General features: G+C 38.2%; 1 protein-coding gene across 1 annotated transcript; it reads right to left on the bottom strand.

Annotated features, from left to right (window-relative positions):
- Positions 1-9,136: 9,136 nt before the first annotated feature.
- On the bottom strand, positions 9,137-10,075 carry LOC138892863 (uncharacterized). The gene is made up of 2 exons (XM_070176610.1): positions 9,940-10,075; positions 9,137-9,738 (listed from the first exon to the last, which is right to left on the bottom strand). Exons 1-2 carry the CDS (start codon positions 10,073-10,075, stop codon positions 9,137-9,139), a joined length of 738 nt encoding a protein of 245 aa, XP_070032711.1.
- Between the last annotated feature and the right edge of the window lie 4,109 nt (positions 10,076-14,184).

The raw sequence follows: 14,184 nt of genomic DNA on the forward strand, positions 1-14,184 counted from the left end.
ACAAACACTAGGTGTGCGTCAATATTTTAAGCCCATTTTTTTGGAAGATTCCATCTTTCCCCAGCCCATTATCTATCATTATTTTTAGCCCACAATATTCCCACATACCTTAGTAACACGTGCATGCAAAGTAAGCACTCTCATTCCCATGAATTTCCTTACTAATGACCCATTCTAGTTACATTTTGAAATTAAGAGTTTGGGTGATAGAATCTTACCTTTTAGGAAGAAGACCTAGGTGCCTCTCTTGATAATCTTCAATATTTTAAGTGATAATTGAAGAGCAATGTGATGAAGATCACTTCTCCCTCTAGGACCCTCTCTCTCACTCTAAATATATCAGAAAATATGCTCAAAATGGTCCATGGGTGTGTTTTAACGGAATAGAGTCGGGTTTAAAAAACCCTAAAAATGAAGTTCCGGAACAAGGTATGCGATCGCATAATCATTAGACGGACCGCATATCGGTCGCATAATCGGTGACCAAAACAGCCAAGAACCCGCCCGTGTCTGCGGTCACTATGCGGCCCGCAGACCTGTTCTACGGTCGCATAATGAACCGCAGAACAATTATGCGATCGTATAGTCAACCGCAAAATTTCATCCAAATTGGCCCAATTAACTACCTCACTCTGCGGCCATTATGCGGTCCGCAGAGTGATTCTGCAGTCGCATAATGGACCGCAGAAACGCACAACACTACTAAACATTTTCCTTTACTTTCTGATGCATTGTTCAACCCAAAAAGTCTGAATGGTCGCTTGTAAGCTCGCTGGCAAGAATTTCTATAATACACAACACGTAAAACCAATTCGGCACCACGAAACATTATTAACATTATTTTGCCAAATTTTATGGGGCCTTAAAATACTGCTAGGACCCATAGTGGTCGTTTCTTACTGTCATCTCACTGATTTCATTGATATTTCATACTCAGTCATATTCATGCATTCATATCATATCTCAGTCTCAGTTATTTATTGATACATCATATCATAGCCCGTGAGAGAGACTGGAGAGACTGATGACTGAATTAGGCCGGGGTCCTGTTTGTGAGGATGTTGTCACTATGGCACGTTAGTTATCCGTGCAGCACGTGGGTTGCCCGTGCGATTTTAGATGTTGATATTATAGCACGTGAATTGTCCGTGCACCATGTGAGTTGTCTGTGCGATTCCAAATATTGATATTATGGCACGCGAGTTGTCTGTGCGGTTATAGCGCTTGGGCTGAAAGGAGCCCCTCCGGAGTCTACACACCCCAGTAAACGCAGTCGACTATGTATATGTGGATCGGGTTGCATGCCGCAACGGGCCTTATGGTCTTATGTGGGTCATGTTGTACGCCGCAACGGGCCTTATGGTCATATATGGATCGGGCTGCACGCCACAACGTGTATTGTACAACGCTGAGTGATTGAGTGTGCTGAGCATAGCGAGAGAGAATGCGAGACAGTGAGATTGAGTACTCTGAGAGTGTGAGTACATGATCTCATCATCGAGATGCATTGCATTTGACATGCGTACTTGAGATACATGCATAGAGGTGCATTTCCTTCTGCTACCCAGTTTTGGGAACATTTATGATTTTACTTGTATCTTGACATGTAGGCAAAGAGAAGTACTTTACTCATGCTATCTGAAAATGAAACATCTTACTATTGGTTGAAAGGAGTTTTGGGGAAAAACCAGAGTTTTCAATCTTACTCATATTTTGGCTTTTTCGGTAAAAGATTTGGATTTTCACTGAGACACTTGAAAAGAAATGCCTATTTTTCTGGAACTGCGAATGAACTGAGCATTTTTATTTCTGAGGTACTCCTTTGTTATTGTACTATGCTGTTATGAACTGTTGTGGAATATTGGTGTTGGACCCGACCTTTTTGCTAGCTCGTTACTACATTTAACCTAAGTTAGGTTTGTTACTTATTGAGTACATGGGGTCGGTTGTACTCATACTATACTTTTGCACCTTGCGTGCAAATGTTGGCTGCTGATGTTGTTGTGATCGATGGGAGCTGGATTGAAGATGTACCTGAGTCCCGGATGTAGCTGCCTCTTGTTTATGGTAGCTTTAGATCTGTAAAACTCTGTTTATGTACTTTTCAAACCGATGATGTATTTATTTCATTTCAACTTTGTAAATTCTATTCTTAGAAGCTCATGATTTGTACTACCAGTTCTTGGGGAATGTATAAGATTCAGATATTTCTTTACTTAATTGCTTTATTAATTGTTATTGGAACTAGTTAATGGTTAATTGGATTACCTAGCGGGTTGGGTTAGGTGCCATCACGACTAGTGGATTTACGGTCGTGACACGTAGTCAATTGTACTTGAGGCTTATCTATGACAAACCTCGAACACTTGGGGGGCATAATCCGGGGGGAATGATTTTTGATTCTTGTGCTCGAACAATCTAGGCTCGCTCAATAAGATTTAGTTAATATTATTTGTAGAGGCCAAACGGTTGATTGAACCGTGCCCACATAGTTCTCCCAAGACCGGACACAAAATACAAGTTTAACTTTGTATAGTACACACAAAATTAAAAGGAAGTCCATGCCTTTAGGATAAAAGTCCCTGTCCTTTCGAAAGAGTTTTTCGTTTGGTTCCCCGAAGACATCAAGCCCAAGAGCCACATCACTCGGGGACTACCACTTAAGGCATTGCCTAAATTAAAAGGCTAAGGCAGTTCCGAGTTAACATAACCCGAGGGCATCAAGCTTATTTGGCATTGCCCGAACTAAAAGGCTAAGGTTGAGCTGGGTTAACAAAACCCGAGGGCATGAAGCTTATTTGGCATTTCCCGAACTAAAAGGCTAAGGTCGTTCCGGGTTAACAAAACCCTAGGGCATGAAGCTTATTTGGCATTGCCCGAACTAAAAGGCTAAGGCCGTTCCGGGTTAACAAAACCCGAGGGCATGAAGCTTATTTGGCATTGTCCGAACTAAAGGCTAAGGCCGTTTCTGGGTTAACAAAACCCGAGGTTACAAAAGCTTACGAGAACCTGAGAAAAACTCACTCTCGGCGTGTCACATTCTAAAAAATATGAGTATTCAGGAAGAGTTCCCGGACATACTAGATCCTACGATGCCCTAGAGATAATGGAACCGAAGGCAAAGCCTGTTCGAACATGACTATTTAATGCTAAGGCATTTCAATCTTTGTAAAAAACGTAAAATGAAAAGCAAAGGAAGAACTCGAGAAATTATCAAAAATAGAGAATTTGTATTTACGTAGTGTTGTCTTTACAAAGGCCGAGTAGCCTCGGCACAGAATACTAAGTACAAAAAGAAACAAAATCAAACAGAAGCCGCTTGATCTTGGCCGGAGCCCGCCTCGTCACCGGGATTCTCGGGGTCTTCTCCATCCTCCGACCCGCTTGAGTCCTCAAAATCCTCCTCCTCGGGATAGGCCAATTTGTTGGCCTCAGCTTCGAGCACCTTGGCATCCTTGATCTCGGCCGATAAGTCAAAACCCCGAGCATGAACTTCCTCGAGGGCCTGCCTTCGAGATTGCCACTTCATATGATTGGCTATATTTTTTGATTGATCTTGAGAAGCTTCGACATCAGCCTTGTACAGGGCCACCATTTCAACAGTTTCGGACTTGACCACGATGACCTCTGACTTGGCCGCCTCAAGCCCCTTGGCCAGATTTTCTTGACCCGAGACAGTCGAGTTCAGCTGAGACTAGAGTTCCTCGATCTTTTTGGCCTGTACTGAGGTTCTTTCCTTTGCAGCTCGAAGCTGGACCTCAGCCAAAGCCAACTGTGCTCGGCCAGTCTCCTTCTCCGAGGCCAGGAGATCCATATTTTTCTTCCATTCTTCGGCCTCAGCTTTGACCGTATCCATCTCCACCTGGAGCTGCTTGATTTCGTCAAGTTTCTTTTGAACCTACGGGTTTGGATCGTTATCCACTGAGACTAACTCATCGTCACTAACTTCAAAAACACTTCTTACTTGCTCGACCAGGTCGGCATGCCCCTTCCGAGCCGCTTCTAGCTCTGCCTGGAGTTTCTCACTAAGAAGCTTGTAAGCATCCCTCTTCTCAGTAATCTACCGAGCCTCGACCTCGTGATGTTTTAACTCCTCCCGATATCGGAGAAAGGTCTCGTGATAAAGCATCGAGTCCTGCAAGCACAAAGGAAAATGTTACGATTATTTACGACTTAATCTAAGTACATAATAGAGGGACATTCGAAATTACCCGATGTAACGCCTATTTAGCTTCGTTGAACAGGCAGGGCGCTTCCACCTCATTCATCTTGGCTTGATCCTCTTCGGTCACCAGGCATCGAAGATAACTGGAAATCCCCACGGGGGCGGCGAGAACCCGGGCATCCTCCGAAATAGACATAACGATTGACCGCTTCCAGGTAGGATCTGCACTCGGAGCTGTGAATCGGTCTACTAATTTTGGACTTGAAGAAGATAAGTGACCCAACACGGTGACGTCCTCCGAGGCGGTAAAATCCAATCCATCGAAGAAGTTGTTAAAAGAATATGTTGCTCCTTGGGCCCCCTCGCTGAGGTGACCTTTCAGCGTCTGAGCCTCGTTTATCATAGAATCAGTAAACGAAGGCGACTCGGAGAGATCTATCACCCCAAGTGCGTTCTTCGATACATTGTCTTCTGCCCCGAGGAATACTAGCCACGGTCTCTTTATAGACCTCACCGGCTCGGGGTAAAACGACCTTGACCCTCCCTAGTTCGGAGACATCGACCACTGCCTCTTTATTGCCCCCTGGTTCGAGGCAGTTCGATACCGCTTCTCACGCGGGTCACCAATTCAGAGTTCTCTTCTTCTTCTTCGGACTCATCCCTCAACCAGTGGAGTGAGTCCTATGATAGTTCTCGGGCGCTGGTACTTTCTTTGAATGTGCACACCAGCCGCCTCTTTGGTTTCTTCTGCTCCAAGCTCGAGAAACTCAGAGTTTTTCTTCTTTTCTTCTCTTTATCCTGCTTAGGAGCAGGAGGCTCGGTGAAAATGTCATCATCGCTGGACGGAGGCCTCATTTCAACATCTTTCGGTAAACCTGCAAAAGGAAAGTAAAACAAGTTAACAATCGATGGCGTGAAAGTAAGGTCGAATGTAACTTAAAAAAAATCTCACAATGAAAAACATATCTCACCATGAGAATGGGCCTCCCATCAGCCCTTCGAAATCTCACTCCATGAGCGCTCGGAGTAAGATCTTTGTATTGCGATACCCTCGACCCACTCCTTGAGTCGAGGAACTGCATCAGGCATCCGAGTAGTAGTTGCACCATCACAAAATATAGATGAGAAGGGAAGAAAAGGAAAAGCTATAAAAGAAATCTTAAAGGCAAAGTTATACTTATGTTTTATGTTCCATTTCTCAGAAAATGGCATATCCTCGGCCGGGATTAAATTTGAGGTCTTCACTTGAACGAATCGGCCCAACCATCCTCGGTCCCGACCCTCGTCAATGCTCGAGAATGGGGTCGTACTGGCACGACGTGCAAACTTGATTAACCCTCCTCGATAGAGTCGAGGACTATACAGGCACATAAGGTGGTCGATGGTGAAATGACACCCCTCGAGTTAGCTCACAAAGAAGCGAAGAAGAATTACAATCCTTCATAAAGAAGGATGAATCTGCCCGAGAGTCACCTTATACCTTTTGCAAAAGGCTATAATAAATGGATCTAAAGGACCCAACGTGAAAGGGTAAGTGTAAACACTTAAAAAACCCTCCACGTGGGTAGTGATCGATTCCTCAGACGTAGGAATCACCAGGTGTTTATCGACCTAGTTGCAGTCCTCCTTGACCTTAGCAAGGACACTATCGGTAACCGAACATATATATCTCGAGATCGGCTCGCACCGACCGGGTACCGAGGAGGTTTTCTCAACCTTGAAATCGGCTCCAGTTAGGCACCCCGTAGGGACGAACATCTTTAGAGGGGGTTCCAGTGTCGGTTCCTCAGTAACAACAGGTGAAACATTCTCAGACGATCTCGAGAAGAAGGGTTTTCTTTTTGAGGAATGGGCTTCAAAGTCTTTGCGATTGCTTCTAAATAGAGGAAAAAAGAAAGTGCTGATAAAAGAGGAGAAGTGATTAGCACACAACTTATGTAAGCTTTCAGAAAACTAGAATATGAGAGTGATGAAGTTTTCTTAAAGCACAAGAGCAAAAGTTTGAATGTAAAAGTTCTAAATAAATGGATGAGGGGGTATTTATAGTTTTTTCAAATGGCGGTTCGCATCCTGAAGTGGCGGACCGCTAACTGACACACATTTAATGCCTTGAAAACTAGACCGATGGGACTTTTCAACTATTCTTATCACTTACGTCATGATTTCATCGTCATGATTTATCGAAGTAAGAATCAGAAGCTCGTATCGTTTCTCATCATTTACTCTCCGAAAAACAAGAGATTGTTATGTCATGATTTTGTCATTTACATCATGATATATCGAAATGAGAATCGGAGGCTCATATCGTTTCTCATCATCTATTCTCCGAACAACGAGGGGACTATCTGTATACGGGTAAACCCGAGTCCGATATTCGATCGAGCTTCCAAAACTCCCTTATTAGGCTAGGGTCTAAATATCTGTGATTGAGTAAAGTCAAGCTCAAAGATCGATCTAATACCCAACATAATCAGCCAAAATCGAAACATGGTGATTGAGATCGAACCCAAAGCATTGTCAAAATTAGCCATCGAAACCATCATATTTGCCCTCGAATTTATCGAAGGTGTAACCGGTCATGTCTCTAACGGTATCAAAGAAATCTTTTCCAATTCATCCGACAGGGGTCCGTAATTCTCTCCATTAACCAATCATTATGGCGGAAATCAATGAACGACTCAAAAAGGAAACCAACGGTCAGGAAATCAAGAACTTTTGCCTTTTATAGAACAATTAAATAATACCTTAAAAGGTAGATCTCCCCTAATATAAAAAGAGGACTTGGAAATTCATAAGCATATAGTAAGATATACTCATAAGCAATACATTACTATTGATTCTTAGAATTCTTATCCCTTGGTATCTTTGTGTCAATCATTCAACTCAAGGGTGGCTTGCTTCCCTATTCTGAAATCATCCAATTCATGTGGTTTGCAGTTAATTTATTATTATTTATTTCAATTGCAATCTAATTTATCGCTTTGTATAAAGTTAATCCGTATATCCTTTAAACCACAATTCAATTGTTATCTGATTTTGAGGGTAAATAATTATTTTACATATCATTAAAAAGTGAATAAAATAAATAGAGAGCTTAATGTTGTAGATGTTCTAAAGTTAAAATATCATCCTATAATCATCAAAGAGCATGACGAAATAGATATTATTTCTTCAACAGTTGTTGAATTCAAAATCTAAATAAAGAGATTTGTAATAGGAAATGATCCTCTTCGACGAGCTTATGCGACATTGCGAATTATTCAAATCAATAAATATAAATTAGGTAACTTTGGCACGAAATCTATTTATCTTTATTTTACTTTTATTGGCATTTTATTTCCTTACTTTTTGGCTCTTTTTCTCTTTCCTGTAATTATGTATTATATAACTGACTCTAACAATAAATTACACATAGGAAAACTAATTATAGTAACGATTCGCAAGTTAATACTTACAAAATCTTCTCTTCTATAAATTGGTTGTACTTCATATATTCACTTACACTCTGGTTGACACCAATGAAATTCATAAAGAGTACCAACTAATTATGCAATGGGGAAGTGTTCTCTTTCTTTTTCTGTGAGGAAAGTGGTACGTAAGTGTGTGAAAATTCATACAATCCTAATTACTTCTCAAATTTCACCCCTGACGACACTTCTAAAATGCAACCTTGAAACCTTTAAAGGAATGCAACCTTGAAACCTTAGAGCTCTGCACACTTCTAGAATATGCCTATATTTTCTCTCAACTATTCTATTTTGCTGAGGAGTATAAACACAGGTTCTTTAATGGATAATGCCAAGGTTTTTGAACAAAGCATCACAGACAGAATTAACAAATTCAGATCCATTATCAGTCCTAACACACTTAACTTGTTTGTCAAACTGAGCTTTTACATACATCAGGAAATCATGTAGGACAACACATACATCTGACTTGAGTTTTAAAAGAAAAATCCAAGTCATCATTAATAGTTGCAGTGTTATAGGGTCCCCATACATCCAAATGCAGCAAGTCAAAGGAAGCTGCACTTTTATTTGTACTAATGGGAAAAGGTAGTCTAGTCAGTCGAGCACATGGACAAACAGAACAGTCTTTTACAACAGAAATACAACTCTCCTGCTTTATTGAAAATAGTTTGTTTAGAACTGAGGAAGACACATGACCAAGTCTTTTCTGCCATAGCTTGAGATCCACATTTGTAGGTGTTCTCTTAGTGAACATATCCTCATTCTGTGTGGCTGCTAGTGATGTTTCTGCAGTATGCGTATTGACAGTTAATGAGCTCCAAGAGGGTAATATGTAGAGACCTTTATCTTCTCTACCAATCTCCTTCACCCTCCCATTGAAAAGATCCTAAAATATGTACAAATCAGGATAAAAGGCAACCAAACACTATAGCTCTTTGGTTACCTTTGATACAGACATCAAGTTAAACTTGAATTGTGGTATATGAAGCACATTGTTTATAACACTCTTGTCTGGAATAGCACTAGTACCAACATGATTAACATATGAAACATCACCATTAGGTAAGAATACCTTCTTAGAGTAAGGAAGATCAACTGTATTAAATGAGGTTAATAAGCTAAGGTCAGAGACCATATGATCAGTTGCACCTGTGTCAATAGTCCACTCTTGCACACTATAAGTAGCTAAGAATGCAGTACTTATACTTGCAGCATTGGCAGTAGATGAGGAGCAGAATGCCTTGTTGAGAAACTGAAGTATTTGATCATACTGATCCCTAGTAAAAGTTAATGAAGCCTGTGAAAGTTCCTGATTCATTGATGCAGATAAAGCTGCAGCATTACCTGCAGAATTGCCCTCTGTAGTGTGCATGTGAGATGCTCCTCGAATGCATCCTGTAGTCACACACATTTGAGGTATGGAATTCTTTACAACATTGTTAGTCTCAAAAAACATATTGTAAGCATTACTGGCAGTGGTGGGTGCTCCCCTTTTCTTATTTTACTTATAGTCAGGTGGATAGCCAATGATCTTATAGCAGTTCTCATTGCTATGTCCCTTAAGCTTACAAAACTCACACGGTACGTTATAATTTTTCCTGAATTTCTGACTTTCAGTTGGTTTAGAACTATAAAGTGTTGTAGATTCATAGTGACCAGCATGTACATTAGGTAGAGGACCTAGAATACCAGATGTGGCTGCTACAGCTCTTTGACTTTCATCACTAACTAGCATAGCATAAGCTTGATTTATAGAGGGTACTGGCTTCATTATAAGTATTTGGCTGCGTGCTTGTGAATAGGAGTCATTCAAGCCCATGAGAAATTGATAAAATTTCTGTTTGTGCAAATGCACAATAAAATCCCTAGACTTAACACAGTCATATCCAGGACTAGGCACTAGTGCCTCAACTTCATCCCAAAGATCTTTAAGCTTGAAATAGTAAACAGAGACATAGGAGGTACCTTGACTGAGAGTAGCAATTCCTTTGTGCAAGTTGTAGCGTCGAGTGTCATTTACCTTATCAAATCGCTCTTGTAGATCCATCCACACTGCATATGCATTGGTAGCATAAGCGATTCTACTGATTAGGTTTGGAGCAACTGCATTCATTAACCATGAAAGCACAATTGCATTGCACCTTTCCTACTGGTACCAATATTTTTCACGAAATCGTTCCCTTTTCCATCTGCCATATACAATTCTGAGATTATTCCGACCGAGCAAAGCAATTCTCATAGATCGATACCATGGCGAGAAATTGTCCGTACCGGTGAGTTGAAAAGAGATGAGAGAAATCCCACCGGTATCTGTAGGATTGAGATATAGAGGATGAGTAACAGCGACTGTAACTCCTTCTTCAAATTCATCATCAGATGAGATTTGAGAATTATCAGTTGTAGTAGCTGTATTTCCTAGCTCCAAATCATCTACCGCCATTGTTGAGCAGATTAGGGCTTCAATGAAGAAAATGAATTTGAGAAGAAAATTCAGAGAATGCGAAGCAGATGTTAGCTCGAATCGATTATGAGCTACAATCCATAACTCTTTGCTCTGATACCATGAAGAATTAAGAGAGAGAGAGAGAGAGAGAGAGAGAGAGAGACGAAGAAGATGATACTTGAAGGATAAAGAAAGGAAAAATGACATTGTATAGTCGCTGTAAAAATAATAGCCAAACAAATATATAAAATTTATATATTTTTTGTATATATATATATATATATATATATATATATATATATATATATATTATTTTATTTTTGTATGTTATATACAAATTTTATAAAGTTTTTCGGCTAACAGATATAAATAATTTCTGGCGTGGGCTAAGAGTGATCCTAAAGAAACCCTCTCTAGGAGGTGTGCTTTAGTTCTTCTTCTAATGTTGCAAATTCCTAGTTTCTTTGGCTCTGTTGTTCTAGAAAGCATAGAGTATTTGATAGTTGTTTTGTATAGATACTTTGGTGATTAACAAAAAAACTTAGTTACCACAAAAAAAGGTTCAAATGCAGAAATCAACCCTAGATTAAGGCAGTCATTATCTAAATTAAGGTTTGCGAAATAAATGATCCAGTTCCATGAATTTTGCTTTAGTCATCAAGATTATGATTCCTCCTATTATCATGCTAAAAGGTGTTGATTTTTGTCCCTTTACATAAAAAGTCTCAAATTGGTTGACTGTTAGTATAAAATAACCTAATTATGAAGAATCCTTTAAATATCGTATATAGAATATTCATATAACTAATTCTAAATAATTTATCAATGAGATGAAATTAATTAACTAATCAATAATGAAAATTGATCTGACAATAAGAGAAAAACTAATAGTTCATCCATCCCATTTTATATGACAAGATTTGACTTAAAATAAAATTAAGGTGTTAATTTGATGTGTATATTACCCTAGAAAAACATTATTTACAGAAGACGTAAATAGTAAGTTGATAGAAAAACAATAGTTTCATTTTTCTAGTTTTAAATAGTTTAATAAATATTATTTTTACAAATCATTACAAAGTGAATAAAATAAATAGAGAGCTTAATGTTGTAGACGTTCTAAAGTTAAAATATCATCCTATAATCATCAAAGAGCGTGACTAAATGGATATTATTTCTTCAACGGTTGTTGAATTAACTCTAAAATAAACAGACTTGTAACAGGAAATGATCCTCTTCGACCAGCTTATGCTACATTGCGAATTAGTCAAATCAATAAATATAAATTAGGTAACTTTGGCACGAAATCTATTTATCTTTATTTTCCTTTTATTGGCATTTTATTTCCTTACTTTTTGGCTCTTTTTCTCTTTCTTGTAATTATGTATTATATAACTAGACTCTAACAATAAATTACACATAGGAAAACTAATTATAGTAACGATTTGCAAGTTAATACTTACAAACTCTTCTCTCCTATAAATTGGTTGTACTTCATTCATCCTTCTCATTGTTAATTCTTGGTTTTGCATGCTTCTTTCCTCTAAAAGGTCTCCGATATATTCACTTACACTCTGGTTGACACCAATGAAATTCATAGAGAGTACCAATTAATTAAGCAATGGGGAAGTGTTCTTTTTCTTTTTTTGTGAGGAGAGTGGTAGTAAGTGAGTGAAAATTCATACAACCCTAATTACTTCTCAAATTTCACCACAAGGCAATCCTAGGGGAAGGACAAATTAAGGCAAATGGCCAAAGCAGCGTAGAATTTGTTTCAAGGCCTTTCAATCCATTGAGATTAATCCGGAGTTTATGATAATTATGCGATAATGGAACCTTTTACATAAGAAGGAAACTGATGGATCAAAATTCTATAAGAGGCTTCACCTCAACGCATTTCCTCAGGGCACTGATATGATGACTCTCTCAATTACACGTGTTTTAGGGAGTTGAACGTCTTATTCTTATGAGTGGCCTATGTGAATATAAGCCACGAGCAAGGATTCCGGAAAGTCAAATTCTATATTGCAAGTGCAAGTCGACGTTCCCAATATGAAAGTGAAAATGGAGTGAAAGCCGGCCCTAAGCAGGATCCAAAGACATTTAAGTCCAGTTCCAATCTAGATATAAAAGTCAAGTGCAATAAGTGAGATCTCTTTTAGTCCGGTCTTCTTTTCTCTTTTGAGTCCGGTTCGCATCCGCCCCAGATAATCTACTCACCTCGCAATGTCCCGCCTCCCCTGAATGATCGGTGCGGCGATTAGGCATCCTTAGACGAAAGAGTAGTTTTTTCAGGATTGGTAATAGCCCCATTAATTACCGTTATTAGAGATCTCAACTCCATTTTAAATTGCACAATAACATACTCTCCTCCCTTCAGTTTCTCTTAAATATGAGGTTGCCCCTGATATATATGTGTACTTTATGTACATGAAAACAAGTATATAAAGATATTCACTTATTTTTTATATATGCACAAAATTGTGCATTTTCATTCGCAGTAAGTAGATAAAATCTTAACCATTGCAGCATCACTTTTTTTGTTTTTCATTTATGCAAAAATATTCATACTCTTTTGGCTCTTAAAATAACTAATAATTATTTTTGGCTCTGCTATTAGCTCATATCAAGTGATTGGACAATTAACTACAACCTTAACTACTGTAAAGAAGGAACAATAGATTGATTTTTTAGGAGAATATAATAGAAGATGATGAAATAGAGACATTGATTTGCATCGGAAATTCTATTTATCTTTGTCTTCCTTTTTTTGACTTTTTCTTCTCATTTTGACCCTTTATCGTTTTTTGGACCATTCGTTTGTCTCAATGAAATGTTGTATTGAATGACCCTGTAGAGTTTTCTCTATGAAAAGTCGCAACAATTACTACCGTTTGCTTTTATTAGTAAATTTTAAGATACAACCGTTTCGTTTTATCAGTAAAGGCTAAGATACTAATATACTATTATCTCTTCCCCTTCCATTTAATTAACATTTTTGATATGTATTAGCTGAAAAAATAGTGTATTATCTACAACCTCTTCTCATTCCCTACAATTAACAACTATTAATATGTATTAATTTTGCACCGGTTTAAATATAATTTTGATGTTGCACCCGTTGAAATATAATGCTGGCAAAATTCTGGGGAAGAGATTTTCAGAGTTCGTTGCGTTGTTTTATTTCACAAACATCGATCTGTTTTTCAGTTATTCCCAGTATTTCTTATGAAGCCATTCCAGATGAAAAGTTAATCTGGATCGCGACGTTGGTGTGCTATATATCTTGTGAATACCAGGTAGTTTCTAACAATTCAAGAAACACATTATTATTTTTTTACTTCATAAGATTTTATAAAGATTTTCTTATCCGGGATTAGCGTTCATATGGAAGAATCAGGTGTTTGTACTTGGATAGAAAAGTTCATGTTGTTGAACAGTGTTTTAAAAGGTATTTTTGGGACTCGCATCTGGGCTGGGCACTTGCAAAACGCCATGGGGCTCATGTATGAGGCTTAGTTCTGTGAGGCTTACGCCCCAAGCGCCCGACCGTGTGCCCTAAACATGCCTAACGCCCAATGCTCGGGGCTTGCCTAGCAGTTCTAACGCAAATCACGTGTCGAATTTCCTAATTAATATCGTTGACCTTCAAAATTCTTTAACAAATTAATAATAAAAGTTCTATTCATCGATAGAAATATGAAGATTTAGCATAACTCTAATAATGAGACATAGTATTGTGGATTTATATCTTCACTTGTTATTGGTCGTGTCTTAGTTCATTTGCCTTTCATTGTTATACACTTTTATTAATTTGATATCTTAAACTAATTTATATTTATTCACGAAGGAGTAATATTTTAATTATCGTACTAATAAGATTTTATTAATTATTTATTTTTAGGAAGGTAAAATATGGAGTTTGATAAAAAAATTTAAAGAAATTGTAAGTTTTTTAATTATTTAAAAGTTAAAGACGGTATACGTGATTTGTATGCATCAGTTATACTTAAGAATCATACTAGATATTTTTTTTCTATGAGTTCCTTTAATTTTCTTTTAATTTTTAACTTTTAATTTATATTATATATTTTTTTCGTGTTATT

This window comes from Nicotiana tomentosiformis, chromosome 5 (genome assembly GCF_000390325.3).
Source record: "Nicotiana tomentosiformis chromosome 5, ASM39032v3, whole genome shotgun sequence".
NCBI lineage: Eukaryota > Viridiplantae > Streptophyta > Magnoliopsida > Solanales > Solanaceae > Nicotiana > Nicotiana tomentosiformis.